This window comes from Vanessa tameamea, chromosome 5 (assembly GCF_037043105.1).
Source record: "Vanessa tameamea isolate UH-Manoa-2023 chromosome 5, ilVanTame1 primary haplotype, whole genome shotgun sequence".
NCBI lineage: Eukaryota > Metazoa > Arthropoda > Insecta > Lepidoptera > Nymphalidae > Vanessa > Vanessa tameamea.
This window is the reverse complement of record NC_087313.1, coordinates 4,140,052-4,157,043: the sequence shown is the minus strand read 5'-3', so window position 1 is coordinate 4,157,043 and position 16,992 is coordinate 4,140,052. Positions and strand designations below refer to the sequence as shown.

At 28.9% G+C, this 16,992-nt stretch overlaps 1 protein-coding gene across 1 annotated transcript in view; it reads right to left on the bottom strand.

The window, feature by feature from the left end:
• Positions 1-1,790: 1,790 nt before the first annotated feature.
• The window catches only part of Jhbp2 (Juvenile hormone binding protein 2), a 178,563-nt gene continuing 163,361 nt past the window's right edge, over positions 1,791-16,992 (bottom strand). The window contains exons 2-7 of the mRNA XM_026628866.2: positions 15,923-16,003; positions 6,674-6,792; positions 5,374-5,495; positions 3,978-4,111; positions 3,093-3,242; positions 1,791-2,398 (exon numbers count right to left, since the gene is read on the bottom strand). Of these exons, the coding sequence (XP_026484651.1) occupies positions 2,247-2,398; positions 3,093-3,242; positions 3,978-4,111; positions 5,374-5,495; positions 6,674-6,792; positions 15,923-15,989 (744 nt within the window). The 5' untranslated portion in view covers positions 15,990-16,003 and the 3' untranslated portion in view covers positions 1,791-2,246. The remainder of the gene's footprint in view (positions 2,399-3,092; positions 3,243-3,977; positions 4,112-5,373; positions 5,496-6,673; positions 6,793-15,922; positions 16,004-16,992) is intronic.

Here is a 16,992-nt window from a genome sequence, read left to right as displayed (position 1 = left end):
ATCGTTCCCTTATATGTAAGATACGTGAGGGAGCGATATATTAATCTATACGAAGGTTAATTAGTATAGAGACTATTTTTGTACTGTATAGAAAGTGTAGCAATAACGAGACTCGACGCCAATGCTTCGGGTGGTTTTATAGGCGGGAGTTATAGCAATTATAGGGCGTTATATTTGAGTTGAGCCAATTTTTTCTCAGCTCTTAGAATCACCAGACGCATGTGAGAAGCGCTTTGGATATGAGGTTTTTTTATCAGCTATTTGTTTTTTTAATCGTCCGTCCATCTCGCCACAGGGCGTCCTATATTACGTTTACCTATGCGTGGTCTCCACTCTATCACTTGTCGGTTTCATCGGATATCAAGGAGCCTGGAGAAATGACCAATTGACCAGCACACTTCCACTTCTGCCAGCTAATTCTACGCGCGATGTCGTTGACTTTAGACTTCTCTGGCGAATATCTTCATTTCGGATTATATCGTATTAGGAGGACTCTAATGCCACTAGATCAGCTTTTTGTAGGCTGGAGGTATATGTGATTAGCATACAATAAAGCTATTGCAATACCTACAACTTGAACCTTGAATTAGAGTAGGTACGGTGGTATCATGGAGCTCATATAAGAATTAAGCAGATGTTTTATAAAAGTTTATACCAAGTTGAAATATTTAAAAAACAATTTGTCTATTTTGTTAGATTCTTAATGAGACTATTTTGTTACCTAATCGTAATCAACGTTTCAACAGCAGTAATCAATAAAATTCGAAAACGAATGGTGCTAGCCTGGATATGAACTTGTTACTGTTGATTAAGAACCAATATCATCAATGTCCATTATTAAGATCCACTTTGTCTGAAGATAAAAGAACATAGCATACAACATTACCTACTTGTACATTGAACACAGAAATGGGAACTAATAAGCAGGTGTTTGTCATTATTCTTATTTGACGACTCATCCCTCTTCAAGACTTTAGCCACTTAATGGGTCACGACAGAAAAATATGATATAATTATTATCTGTGTAGTCTTGTTTAGTTTTACTTAAAGTACTTTTTTAAACATCGCAATATGTACTTTGATAGTAATCGAAGGAAAATTCCTTCCATCTTATGACGTAGTTTCATTTTAAACGCAGATTGCGGTTTTATAGATACATCTGTAACGATTTTGCAAAACGTTTAGTAGAAATCCAATATATTCCATGACCACAAAATAATTATAAATAAACGACTCATACGTACTAAAAAAATTACGAAAAGTATGAAAACTTTATAACACTATACAGATCATGGATGTGATGTAAATAGTTATATTATGACTTGATTTTTGATTTTGTAAACTTATTTACCGACGATTTTTTTTCTATACAAACTATTACATACTAAATTTTATATACTAAATTTTAGTGCTCATTTACGGTCTATATGAAATTCTTCAAAGAGAAGTTATTTTAGACCAACCAGTTTAGACTTTGAGTTTTATTGTATTGACAGTCGTTGTAAAAAAGTACTAAAGTTGATGCAAATGCAATGCAAGTGTTGAGCCGTAAAAAATGTGTGTTATATATACTAATATGTAAAATATAACAAAATTCAGGAACTGGATTCTGAATCGCGCTTGCGTTTGGTTCATCCTAATACATATAGGGTCTAGGGTCTCATCAGTAAAAATATAATGTTGGAATTTTTGGAACGTTGGGTTTTTACTGATATTACCACGGTGATAATAAGTGCCAATTAGAACCAAGGACGTCGTTTTTTGGATCGTTAGTGTAGAAAAAGATATGATGATTTTATAAAGTCTTTTATTTTTCTTAAAATTAATATACAATTAATAGTAGACTGGGATTTAAAGGATGAATTTTTCAAGCCTAATCAAATTTGTCACAAATAAATAACTTAAATATTTTAATAAGTTATGCTCCGTTTTAAAAAAAAAGAAACCAATTACAAATTACAAAGGTAAAATAAGAATTAATTATATTAATTTTTTGACCCTGGAAATGACGCACACACCGCCAATAATTGTAAGTTGCTTTCACTTAAATAAAGATTTAATACCTAATACCACAAAATTTACTTTAATCTTTTGTATCAGTTTAAAAAATAACTAAAATCATTAATCGTAAATTCAATTACATGAACGTAAACTGTAATCTAATATTTGTGAAGTTTGTACAATTTTAACCCAAAAATTGCTTTATATTAAGAAAATTCGAATAGAGGATATCTTGAAGATTTTATTTAGTCTACAATCCAGTCGTCGTAGGGTATTTTTTCGAGGATTCTGTTTAGGAAACCCGACATTTTCTCAGCGAGGTCTCTCTTCAGTTGGGGCTTCATTTCCTTCAGCAATTCATGAGCGTTTGTATTTATGAACAGGTTTAGTGCTGCTTCTGTAACGACAATTTATACATACATTATAAAAATAACCAGAAGACATTAAATCCATTCAATAAAATAATAAACTTTTACATACTAAAATAACTTTCGTTATCAATAAAAGGCGAAGAGAGAAGGTACGTTTCGCTTGGTGTAGACAGCTTTATTCATAGACAATTGTCTTAACATAAATAAAAATAAAATATAAGAAAATGTTTATTTTATGTTCGAAAAATAATAAAAATCAAATAAGTTTTAAAATGATTCTTATTGTTTTTTTCGGACCATAACTTAGTTGGCTTACTAATATATAACTGTTATTATGTTATCTGTTGTTTGCCGTTATCATAATTTTCAGATTTCTAGTACTCTTTATAAGCAATATGTACGTGCATAAGCATATAATCATACATATTACGTTGACAGTGTTTATTTGAACGCATAATGTGTAAGATAAAAATATCGTTGTGTTTTAAAGGAGTCAACTATGAAATCATATCACATCAATTATTTAAATTTCACTATACATTTGGTTTTGATTCTTCTCGCGTGCTGATTGTGTGACGTACATCTAATATCACAAATACGCTTGCATTTAGAAACGCATTGCAATATATTTTACCTTCGCGTGTTATATTTTTTTTATTTAATAAACTGTACACATGTTATTCAAAGCTACGTTTGATTGTAAGCACTATTTGTACATACGTAGCACAGAGTTGCTATTTTCTAAGTTCTCTACACCCATTTTGATGTCCTTGACGGAGAAGTCCAGTTTCAGCTGTTTCAGCTTCAGGTAAGTCTTGCCCTTACGCTCATACGGCTCGCCGCGGAAGTATACTTTTGCTTTAACGTTCTCTGAAATCAATAAAATGTTTATATATATTTCTCTCGTCATTTTCATTTGATAATACTTAATAATATTTCGATTCGAGTAATTCGAGTCGATGTAGAAAAAGTTCATAAATTTTCTATGTTGTCTTGGGTCTGGGTGTTTGTGGTACCGTCGTTACTTCTGATTTTCCATAACACAAGTGCTTTAGCTACTTACATTGGGATCAGAGTAATGTATGTGATGTTGTCCAATATTTATTTATTTATTATTGTTATATTATTATAAAAGAAATAAATATATATATTAATCATCATCCATGTAACTAACAAATACGCAAAAAGTATTTTCTTTATTGTACGCTATATAAGTACAGTCGAGGTAAGAAAAGGTTCGTCACCTTAAGGTCTATTTTCGTGTGAGCACACGTATGCGCGATAATCTGCTTCACCGATTGAGTATGACATATTGCGTCGCAATGTACACTATTTTGAATCTAGCTATCATACTATGTTAGTTTAATTTTATGTACAGTTTTCTGTTTAATGCATTAGTTTCAAAATGTACTAAGAGTTTACGACTTGATAAAGGAATGAATTTGAAAACTGACGAAGGTTTTCTTACTCTGACTGTACATATAAATACGTTAAGATTCCTACCATATGGGTATATATTAAATATAAGAAAACTTGATAGAGTTTTGATTAATTAATTTTTTAAATATTTTTATGAAGCCTTCACAAAAGCAATTGTTTCAGTACCATATTCTCCCCAGTAGTCCCCGCCGCCAGAGGCTCGTACGAGTAGCAGAATGCCCGAGGAGCGGTATCGTGCTGTTGTGCTGATGTGGGGTATGGACAGCGTCAGCTGGAACTGGTACGTGTCTAGATCCGACCTACAGTGGGAAACAGATAAGAATAACAATTATCTCTTGGTTTAGTTCAACTTCTACTACAGCTCCGCCAAAGTTACCAATTTATCACGACATAAACAGAAGCATTAATTTTAATCGTTTATTTTTACACTATTTTCCTTCTAATTTCGTTGCATTTGATGTTAAATTAATGCTGTATTTTATTAATTGGTAAGATTTAAAAACCTGTATAAAATGTCAAAGAACAGATCATAAATAAAGGTCTTTTTAGTTATAAGTCTCAGTTTAAAATAAGGTAAATAGTTTTATATGCATTTATGCAATGTATTCAATGTAAACGATTACACAAATATATACGAAAATATTACAAATGTATGTAAAAAAAATATTTAACCTTTTCGAAATATGATCAAGTTTCAAGTTCATATTATTAACTTACGATTAGGTATATTGCTATACAAATGATTATTAAAATTTTTGTGAACAAAAATTACGTTCACTTAAATGTTTTTTAGTTGAAGGACGAATTTTTACTTTTTTATTTTAGACGCGAGATGTTATATAAACACAAATTAGATATAAATAGACGGAATCTTTATTTGACGTATATTTTAAAATAGAATCGAAATAAACATTTTATTTCGATTCTATTTTTAAACAACTCAATAAAAATTTAAAAGATTTATTAATCTTTAAAATATCATCTAAGTTAATCACAACATACTCAGTCTTTCCTGGTTATGATTAATATAACCATACTGGGTAAAGCAAAGGATTCGAAGGTCAAGGTTCTGACAATGAGAGGTTGTTGTTTGTGGTTATTCTTGGCTTCGGCAGCAAACGGTCAAGAATTTCTTTGTAACAATATGATGCATCGGTCAACGCATCGTACCGTCAGCGTGTGCTTTGTCACGTAGTTACGACGCGAAGTGAATATTTAATACGTATTCCTACAATTCAACTGACTTTTTTTTCTGTATTTTTATTAATTTGTATACCAGTGTGTTAGTTATCTGTATATTTCAAATGATTTGCAAATGGTATTATGTTTCTATCTGAATTTCGTCAAAGAATATCAAATTGTCATTACGTGCAGCTGGTTTCGTAACAATAAAAAAATAATAAAAGTGTATAAAACCTTAGCTTAACATAATTGTACGTAATATATGTTATAGGTACATCATAATGCTGTTGGTGTTTCGAAATAAAAAGAAAATTAGTGTAATACTTTAAGTTTCATAAACATTCATTGTTTTTATGAAACAATTAGTCTTTTACTTTACCTGACATTTGTTATTGTGACGTCATCAACACCGCTCGCGTTGATGTCTTTGAACGTTGCTTTGTAGCCATCGGGGCCGCCGCCGAGAGCGATCGACAATTCGTCGATTACTATTGAATCCGACTGTAAAAAAAAGTATTGTATGTACAATATAATCTATATATAAAAGTACAATGTATATATAAACTTTGCCCTTTAAGTTTTATTTTTATGTATGTTTGAAAATAGAGTGACAGAAAACCTTGATGGAAATGGAAGGAACAAGTAACGGGAGGGATGAATGTCAACAATAATTTAAGGTATGATTAATGTAGAAGCCTAGAAACTAGAGATATGTTGAGACTTATATACGTTAAAGTGACAGCTTGTAGGTGTCATGCAAAGACTCATATGTAGGGCTATTCGGTAAGAAACTCGAAACTCACCGTAGAACACCGAGTAATGTCCGATTCTAATATACGACATTGACTGTAATAATTGTAAAATTAAAAGGACACACGTATCAAAATGGCGTATCACTGTAAGTCGATTGTTAATATTTCACGAATGAGGTACGAAGTGAATTCTTACAGAATCGCTCTGCTGGACGTGAAGGTTTAAAGCTTATTCCATTACACTCCAATGCGGTTTGGTGGATACACAATATACCACTAGCAGAATTGTATTCGACACTCGAGGTTAACTCACGTTGAATTTTTCACCGCCGAGTACGAAATGAATTATATGTAAATGTTAAAGAAAGGTTGTGGGTTCAAACCCGGGCAAGCACTATATACAAACATCTACCAAGATAAATTTATTTTGTATGACAGATATGAAATATTGACTCATTACTAAGCAATATTAAGGATTGTGAACTAAAGTATCAAAGGTGGTCCAAAGAAAAGTACACACGTCATTCAATTTGTATTAAAAAAATAAAATGACGCTAAGAAAACCAGAAAGTCAAGGACCTGTGTTGGACGATTATAAGACATTTCGATATTTGCCGGTCGCTTAAATTCTAATTTTAAACGCGGATATTCTTGATGATAAAAATTGCGTTCGATAAATATTTACATCTTCCTGCATTAAACTTAAATATAAGAATTCGATGCGTTGATTTTGTTGTGCAATATAAGTTTATATATTTTTAAAATAAAAAAGATCTTTATATATTAATCTACACCCAAAACTACGCTGATACTAAAGTGCTACTCTACTAAAAACAGTAAATTAATACATTTATAATTTACCCATCCGATGTCGCCCGGTAAATTAGATGGGTAAAGGCAGGCAGTTTTAAATAAAATAAAATCTACCTGTTCGATGTCCAGTTCGGGCGCTCCACTCTTGAGATGTTCGATGAGGTTATTAAAACTTTTTAACAAGCACGCGTCAACATCGTCGTCCTGTTTCGAACAGTGACCCCCAAAAACATCTGAAAAAAATAAAATGAAAATAATATCTGTACTATCTTTCTCTGGGATAGAGTGTGTAGTTATTACATCTTTTCAATGCATAATTTATAATTAGTAGTTGCAATTTCATTTTCACAGAATTGACCAAATCTTATTATAGACCAAAGAATATTACTCTACTTTAAAGCGTTTTCTTAAACTAATTCTATGATTGATTGTGATTTCGTACCAAAGACAAGGCTTTAAAAATTTAAAAATAAAAAAAAAGATAATAACCATAAATTAAAAAGCAAATTAATAAATATTGATAACATGATAATTTATAAAAATCCATATTTAAATTTTTTTTATTAGATAAATTTTATGTATTAACATTTTTAAAAAATAAATTAAAAATAATATAATAACATTAATATTGTCGTTATTCTATTATTATTAATTTGATGGTTAGTATAGATTAAAAAAAAGTTTTGTTATCTCTCAGAAACTATAAACGCATTTGAAAATACTACTAGCTATAGTATAAGTGTATTATATATGAATACTACAAAAATATGGGTAATTATTAATTCATATTTTGTATATTTTTTAATAGTAGAAATAAAAAGTATAGAATATTTAATTATTATTTTGAAGACATAATGGCTGTAAAAATAATATCAGACGAATCAAAGACTACTTTCAATATAGTTTTCTTATAAACAACTTTAACATGCCATCTTTAAAAAAATCCCTATTAATTAGTATAAATCTATTAAATATTTTTATTGAATACAAAGTAAAATATACCGCGTGGACGAGTTTCATGCTTTATATTTATAATAAGCAATAATAGGCTATTTGACAGTACGAAAAACAAAGTGTCTATTATTGTAATCAATATATATTATGAGTTTAAAAATGGTTATTTATTAACGAAAGTTGAAAATAATAATTAATTTATTCAAAAATCAATAAAAAAAAAATCCATTTTTTTAAACGTTTGTAACGTGACACAAAACGCTCCTGATTGGTCGGGTTTGTGACGGCGTCATTTGCTTGTTAACCTCGTTTGCCTGCTATATGTGGATTATATGTGCCACAGATTACAATACAGGCAAGTGACGTCACCGACACCATTGCAGCACACTATTGTCAAAGTACCGTTTTCGCGCGCTATTTAAATATTGAGAATAGAATTTTTAATTTGATATTTTTCAGCAAATATGTACTAGAATTAAAAAACACAACTTTTACTGAGTTCCTTAACCTCTACTAAATAATATAAAATGGATTTTAAGAGCCAGTCAAATAGCCTATTATGTCATACACAGGAAATTTATAGTTTGAGATATATACAAATTCAAGTTATAGTTTTTTTATTATATATAAATAATTCATAAACACAATTAATTATCACTAAACGTCCAACACTATAGTTGTGTAACAGTACTGCGCTACTGAGAATTATGTTTGGCATACTTTTTCAATGAAATTCACCTGGACTAAAATATAATAAGGCGTGATTAATCGGGTGTCAACAGCTTTCTTCGCTTACGGCACTTATTATGCGAGTCAGCTCAGCATAACGGTGTCCGTCGTCATCAGTGCAGTGAAAACAATGGAAGCCGATGCATGCTGAACAATAGATGCGTCTTTTTCATACAACCTCTGGATTATAGCGTGCCATGTGTGTAAACAAGGTTTTTCTCAAAGGTTTATGGCAACATAAACTACTGTTACTAAACTACTCGGGTATCCAACTGTTTATTTCAAATTTAAATCCATAAATGTTGGGTTCATTTTGGTGAATTGAATTTATGTCATCAAAAGCTAGTCAAATATTAGAATACGTATGCCATAATGGAGAGGTACTAATAAAACTGGATCAATTTAACATTCAATTCTATCTGGTATATATGGTTATAACAAGAAAACTGCATATTCTTTTAAAAAAACTTAATTTTTGTTGAGGCACAAGCCTTGACGTGAAAGTATCATTCGCCTGTAGTTTTTCAGTTCCAGGGAAAAAAGATGCTCGTCCTATGATTACGTGGAAAAAATGCGATCGAAACATTGTTTTTATAGACATTATTCGATTCTAAGTTAAAAAGTTGAAAAAACATTAATTTAGATGTTTATTATATTTAAAAAAGATATTATATTAGTGAAAATGAACCAGTTGATCAGAATTTATTTTATTACGAAAATAAATTAAAAGTCCGTCTGGGTAGGTACCATCCATTTAGTATTGTTGTGTTCCGGTGAAGGGTGAGTGAGGCAGTGTAACTACAGACATAAGACCTAACATCTTAGTTCCCATAGTTGATGGCGCATTAGCGATGTAAGAAAAAGTTATTATTTTATGCGGCGCCAGTGTCTATGGACAGCGGTGACCACTTAACATCAGGTGGCTCATTTGCCGTTCGCCTACTAAAGTTATAAAGAAAACCAACTCATATAACAAAAGAATAATTAAATTATGCGTTTAACTCCACGTTTAGTTTAATTATGCATTTTAAGAGATAATTACGCTAAATAATTTATAATTTTGCAAACTTTATTCATTATAATGCATTACGTAACTTAACTTTCATATATATGAGAATAGCCTTATTTTGAATTGTATTTTGAAAACGTCTTGCGAGTCACTTGATTAAAATTCTATTTAACCGTGACTTGCATATGTATCACTTCATTTAATATTATAAAAAATATTACAATGTATAGTTTTGTTACCTTTGAGTGAAGCATAATATAATATATTAAAGTATTCATAAACGGTTTTGTTTTTTCTTGAGACATGAGCCTTCGAAATGGCTTAAACCTAATGGTTATTTATAAAACCGCATAATATAATATATTAAAGTATTCATAAACGGTTTTGTTTTTTCTTGAGACATGAGCCTTCGAAATGGCTTAAACCTAATGGTTATTTATAAAACCGTCTAATTTTTTTCTGTCTATACAAACATACAATGAATTTACAATAAACATAAAATAAAATACAAACCGCAGTTCTATGAAAATAAAGAGAACAGTGGTAAGTGTCTAAGTGCTATTACAGACATTGTAATAAAATCCGGTCGATTGATTATCTAGTTATAAAATCTTGACGGTCAGCTGGTCGAGTTCAATGACCGCTTAATGCAACCTTGTCCGCGAAACTCGAGCCAATCGCAATAATACCGTTTACTGACCGGTAATTAACTAAGCTGATGTGTTTGTCTCTCAGTATTGACCTAATTTTTATCTCGATTTGTTTTCTGTTAAAATCTTCGTGTGATATTGAAAAGGGCAGATGTCACAATAGTTTTACGTGCTTCTACGTTCTCTATATATCATACTAAAATGAAGTATTTAAAAATAATTAATTGCAATTTTTTTGTCAGAATTAAAAATTGGTTTTGTTTCAGCTAAATTTTGAAGTCAGAATAATAATAGATTCTTAAGCATAATATTTTAATAGATAAAAACATCGTAAAGTAAAACAAATATCAATACACGAAATAATATTTAAAAAAAGAAACCTTAAAAATATATATATATATCAAGATTTATCACTAATCAACAGCACTATACTTTATATTTTGTATTTGAAGATATGTTTAGAAGAATCGGTTTTAATTTAAAATTTAAATACAATATTGTAACTTATTATCCTCATAAAAAAATCTATAGATATTTAAATAAAGCCTTATGTCTAACAGTAAACATTTTGTTATCTTAGAATTTAACATAATACCTAACTTAAAAATGTAATCGAGAAATAAAAGTATAAGATTTTAGAACAGAGACATACTTATTAATTCAACTCGCATCCTTTTTACCGAGAGTGATGCGTGTAATAAAATCAGCTTGGGAGCGTTGAGAAGATTTAATATAATGAATGAAATATAAATCGTTCACTATCGTCCTGTACGACCTTAGCGGAATGTACTTTTAATTTGATTTTTATGTAGAGGACGAGATTTATTATCGTGTTTTCAATTGTTGAGAGAAACGGAAAAACATCCTTTACACTCGTATTTATTTTACATATTAAAACGTTTAAGAACGAATTATGTGACTATGATGTTATACAAATAACGATAAATTTAAATTGATCAAAGATTTATTTATCTGTGAAAATCATAGACTTAGTACATATATTGTGTTTTTATTTAAATATCTCGAATGTATTACTTCATAATAAAAATGGTCGAATTTTAACAAAAAGAGTTCTTTTGACACCGAACAATACATACAATACAATCTTAATACATGTTGTATGTTATTCTTAAAATAAATACGTGCAATTAATTACAAGGGAATTTCCACGTTTCTAACTTCAATATACATGTAATTCCCATACAAATATTAGTTTTTCGTTTTTAAAACCTCAGTTATTTTGAATCTCACAGTTAATTTGTTTTATAATTTTGTTCAGTTAATTTATATATTACATATATTTTATATATTTTTATATATGTATATATATATATATATATATATATATATATATATATATAATTTTATATATATATACACTACCTACAAGCAGTACTATATATTCTAAAATATAAAAAATGGTATATTTTAAAGATTTGTATATTAATTACGTAAATTAGTAGAATTTATTGGTATTTTATTTTATGATTCATTTGCTAAAAATAAAATACTCTAGTCTTAATATTATTACATGCAATGAAGCAACGTTGTAAAGATCCTAACTTTATGTATTCAAGCGCACGTTAACTCATAAACAGACTATATAATTACAACACAAGTATAAAAGCGTAACAAGTCAACTGCGACTAATTCTAGTTGCGCCGTTTGACCCTTTTCGAGTTGAATTACTATGTATTGAATATGCGTGACAAAACATACCGAGAGGATTCGTGAATATTGAAAAACTTCGACTTCAACCGAAGACTTACAATTCGTGACGATTATTGTGTATAACATGAAATCTCTATAATTGTATGTATTTAAGTGGACAATTATTATTATATTGATATTTATGTTTCATTTAAAAATGTTAATATGTGTTTTTAAGCCGCTCTACCAATATAATGACTTGTTATGTGTGACGATTTTATTATATGGATTTTCTTCAAAATATTTTGAGATTTTAACATATTTAATTTATATTATATTGATATTTACTTTTTTTTTTCATAAGTAGTAATATAAATATTATGTGACCTTGTTAATTCATTTGTCCTTAAGGTAATTTAGTCATACCTGATTTACCTTAGAGTGCAACCTTAACGCCGTTTTAATTTCGTTCATTGTTAAAAATATATACTATTCATAATTAGTTTTAGTTAATTTCATTACAAACAACAATGCAAATTTATTTATTTATCTTAAATGATGTAATTATAACAAAAAAAAAACAAATGATACGAAAGGGATGTTAAGTGTGTATAAACACATCGAACTATTTGGTAGTTCGATGTGTATGTCAAAATCAAATAATATCGAATCGATCAAATAATAGAAACACAATAAAGGCACGGATAGTGGACACGTCTTTGGAGATTTGAAAGATAGAATCTTTTATTATTTATATATGTATCTAGATACACTAACAAACCAGAGAACGTCGAAATAAATAAAAATAAAAAAGTGGCCAACAGTTAGCCACTAAGCACACGCACACTATAAGTAGTGGCGAGTATCAAGCGTAGCTGTCACACACACTAAGATAATAAAGTTGGCTCGTATGTTTTAGTCCTTTTGTAGATATATAAAAAAAACATGTCTTTAGCGGATGACTTAAATTACTATATGTCAAGCTGTCTTACAGGGTTAAATCTGTTACTAATCACATATATATTACAGATCATTTTAGTTCTTATATCCGTTATTATAATAGTCATAATTCTATGAAGTAAAAGTTATGTTATGTCGATTTTAAACGTATTATGTAATAGATATTAAAGCGAGTATAAGTATTACGTGTTTATACAAATGTCTAAGAAAATGTTAATATAAAGTCGAATAAATAATTAAGTATTATTGATATTTTCAGATTTTTTAGTATGCTCATTGGTATTCCAAGGTTATTGTATATAAACGTTTATTTTATTTTTTATATAGAAGTGATGGTTCTTTAATTTACGATATTCTGTTTTGAAAAAAAAAATGCTTACTTGTGTATACTTGGATGTAATTGCTGATATTATAGTATTTTTAGTAGTATTTTTTTTGTTTTTTTCATATTATACTCAGCAATTATTTATTTCATTACAGGTGTAAATCTGTATTATACTCCGACTTTTGAGGCTTAAAAGCACACGAACGGAGTCGCGGGCACCAGCTAGTAATATATATATGTGTGTGTGTATATGTCTGAATACGAGTATAGCAACATTCAGAAATATATACTTTTTAAGCATAAGCCCAGTTGTGGGACATTAACAGACTTACTTTTATTAAATATTTTTATAAGACGTCACTTTCGTCATTTGATTCTTGTTACTGCTGCTATTTCATGATTTATATAACTATTTAATTGACATTTAAAGACAATAAAGAAATTATATTATATTTATATAACTATATTTATATATATACTTATATAACAATATAGCGTTCAAGACAAGTAATCTTCACTGTGTATGTAACCGTTAATACATATTCTCATTGAAGCGTTTATAGGCTTTTTCTTGAGTTATAGGAACGTATTATGTATAATCGTTATTGTACAGTCTGTAATAGGAAGCAATGTAGAGCTTACATGCGGATAAAACCACATCTTATTTCCCGTTTGATTAAAGTATCAGGTCTGATTTTGTAGTATCAGTTTTTTATTGTCCACATTTGGCTTTGAAATAATGTACATATATGTATTTTGTTATGGCCTACTAATGTGTATTAGCAACAATATGCTAAAAGAACATAGCATTATGAACGCAAGAATACGTTTTTGTAATCTCCAAATTTGATTTATGTTTTTAAGTACAGAAAAATGATTACATTTTTTTTTTTTCATATGATATCCGAAATAAGTTGAGCTCTAAAATCATGTGTAAATATTTTACGTATAAATTGTACGTCAAAGAAAGTGTCCAAATTTGCAACGTCAGTTAGAACTTTCACATTTTTGCTAACAGTTATGAGCCAAGCGTTAATTGCAAGGAAAATATTATTTTTAAATATAGCTATTGAGCCAAAAGCAAAAGTTATTTATTTTCAATGTCAACACGGAAATTTAACAACAAGTATCCGTAGTTTATACTAGTTTCATAAATTATGTTTTTAAAAGGTAAATTTTTCAATTTACAATTTAATACAAGGATCTTTTGGGAAAAAAAAATTGTTAAAAAAATAACTGCTGCGTCAAAATAGATTAACTGATCGGTCAAGGCGACCTAATATGCCAACAGTTGGCTAATTTTTTTTTTTATATAAACACACTCGGTTGCTCTATCTGACTAAATGAATTGTCAAAGGTACCTTTGATAATATACAGTAAAGCACAGATTACATACATGAAGTGTGCACATACGTTGCATATATATTATATATGCAAGGTAAATATATAACAAAATTTTACTAAAGTATGTCGCTATCTTGCAAGTCTTTACCAGAGAACATAAAAGAGAGTAAATATATATACGTTAATAAAAGGATAAAAACATTAAAAAGCATTCGACATCTATGGAATTATTTAGCTGTTATGTGTACACGTTTTTTTTAAACATTGAATATATCTGTGAGTTATGTCTGTACAGCTTTTGTTTGAATCTTCCTTATAAGAAGTCGTTTGAAGGAGATGACCAATTAGTCAGAAAAACGTCCATCATAATGAATGAATTATTCGTTCTAAACTATTTTCTGTACTATCAATGCATCAATAGCCTTTATTATTAAATTTAAAGAGACATCTTTGAAGAGCTATTAAGTAATTTATTCAAATGAAAATGATGCGTCACAGACAATAAGATGTACAAGTATTATTATTATGTTATTAGTGAGACACCATATTGAAACAACATACAACGTTGTTACATTAATCTTTGAATGAAACGTTTGCAGATTTATTAGAGAATTATAAGTATGTATTTATTCTATATTCGAGCAATAGTTGGATTGATTGATAGCAGAGATGCGATTGGTATTTTATTTTTAGATAACGTCTTATGTTATTGGTTTTGACGATTCACAGTTTTGGTATTTTTTATAGTGAGTATTTTTTTCTAAATTGTGTTAAAAATCGTTCGAATCGAATCTTCGAGATGGATCAGTGGTTAGATCATGTGAATCTGAACTCAAAATATTGTGAGGTAAATCTGCCTCACGTGTTGCCCAAAAAGCATTGGAGCAGTGGTGATATGAGCTTCAAAGAGGAGGCTTTAGCTGAACAATGGACCACTTTCAGGCTAATTTATAAATTTTACGTTTGTTTGAAAAATAATAAATTGTATTACTTTTGTTTTTTTTACCTTTGCCTATGATAACAGAAGTATTACAAAAAAAAATTGAACTTGATTACCTTATTCTTATTAAAAGAGTTAGAAAAAATACATGAAACAAGTATTAAAAAACAAGAGAATATTAAAAATATGTTAATATCCTGGATGTATTCAAATAAAATTGAAAAAGTAACTTGTCTGACTTGTCAGGTCAATGCACTTGCACTTCTCATGTATGTTTAGTTCATTTGATTTCTATTTGAGCTAAGTGTTTAATCAATATTAATAAATTAAATAATATAGTAAATTATTTGACTAGTGTGAAATGCTTTCATAAATTAATTTAAAAGTCTATGGTCTACATCGTGTAAAAACAGCGTCTTATTCTGTTAAATTCGGTTTGAAATGTATTAAGTATTCCAAAAACAAACTTATTGCGCCATAAAAGTTTAAAAAATAATTAAGGCATAGACAAAGTCTGCTTTAATTAAAAAATAATTTTATTTAATGATCCTGTAGATATTAATTAAAAAGAAAATATTAAGAAACCATAGTTTTATTTCATTGATACACGCTTATCTATTATAGTTAAAATATTTGGGTAAAGCATTTATGACGTATAGTTTATCGGATTATATAATATAATAATAATTTATTAAGTAAAAAATAATAGTAAAAGTAACATGGACTTTATAGCATTATCAGGAAATAGACACGGATTAAATCAACTCGTCTGTCTACTTTCTTCTAAGATTCAATCACTTACTTGAATTTGAAGATGTCGGCGCAACTAAAGCGATGAATAAGAAGATCAAAACTTGATATTTCTCCATTTTTATTTAATAAAACTACTAAAAATACACGTTCGTTTAAATTAAAAATTTAGAACGAAAGATAAATTTAACTGTCTAATGTCTCGCGCGAGCGTGCGTCGTACGCCACCCGTGAACGCTATATGTTCGCAAGTTTGCAGTCTTCGGTCAGCCCTCCACTTTCCATTGCAAGACTCCAAGTCCACAGGTAAAGCCTGTTTCGATTGTTTTTGTTTAAATCTACGTTATTTTTTTTATTGTTTTTGCCGTTCAGAATATACACCAGTTTCAAATCATATATTTTCGTATTCTAATACAAAAAAGCAATATATTTTGATAAATGCTCACATACATATGCATTTGAGTTATTTTTACAAGATTTTTTATTATATAAATTTTGAACTTTATATATAATTCAGTGTGTGTAGGGTTACACTACTTAAAGGAAAAAAAAAGTTAAGATAACAATAATCATCAGTAAGGAAACAATCGAAGTAACCAATTGTAGCGAAATTACTGCTTCGAATCTCAAGATATACACCGTTACCTACCGGTTTTACCGTAATCGAGTTTTTAATGCTCCATCACTGAGCCGCTAACAAAAATTTAACGTGTTAGGAATTTTATATGAAAAATTTGCGTCAAACAATTCTATTATAGGACATATAGATGCTCAAACACGTGCATAGGAAAAAAAAGGAGATATTTATTACCAGGTATTATCTGTGATATATAATAATAGTATATAAGTACATATATCTACCATGCATATGTTAAGGTGTATAATTTCTGTTTTATTTTTATTGTTTAACAATTATATAATACTTTTGTAACAACAAAGTTTCTATTTTGTATTTACTTGTGCATTATACAATTGAATTTTAAGTTTATTCATAAGGTAATGAGGTATTATGTTTAATGTATAAATATTATTGTAAGTACCGATTTATTATTAATATTTACAATTGATTTGAGAGCACACATTTATGTTAAGTGAAATAATATAAAATATAATATTTTTTAC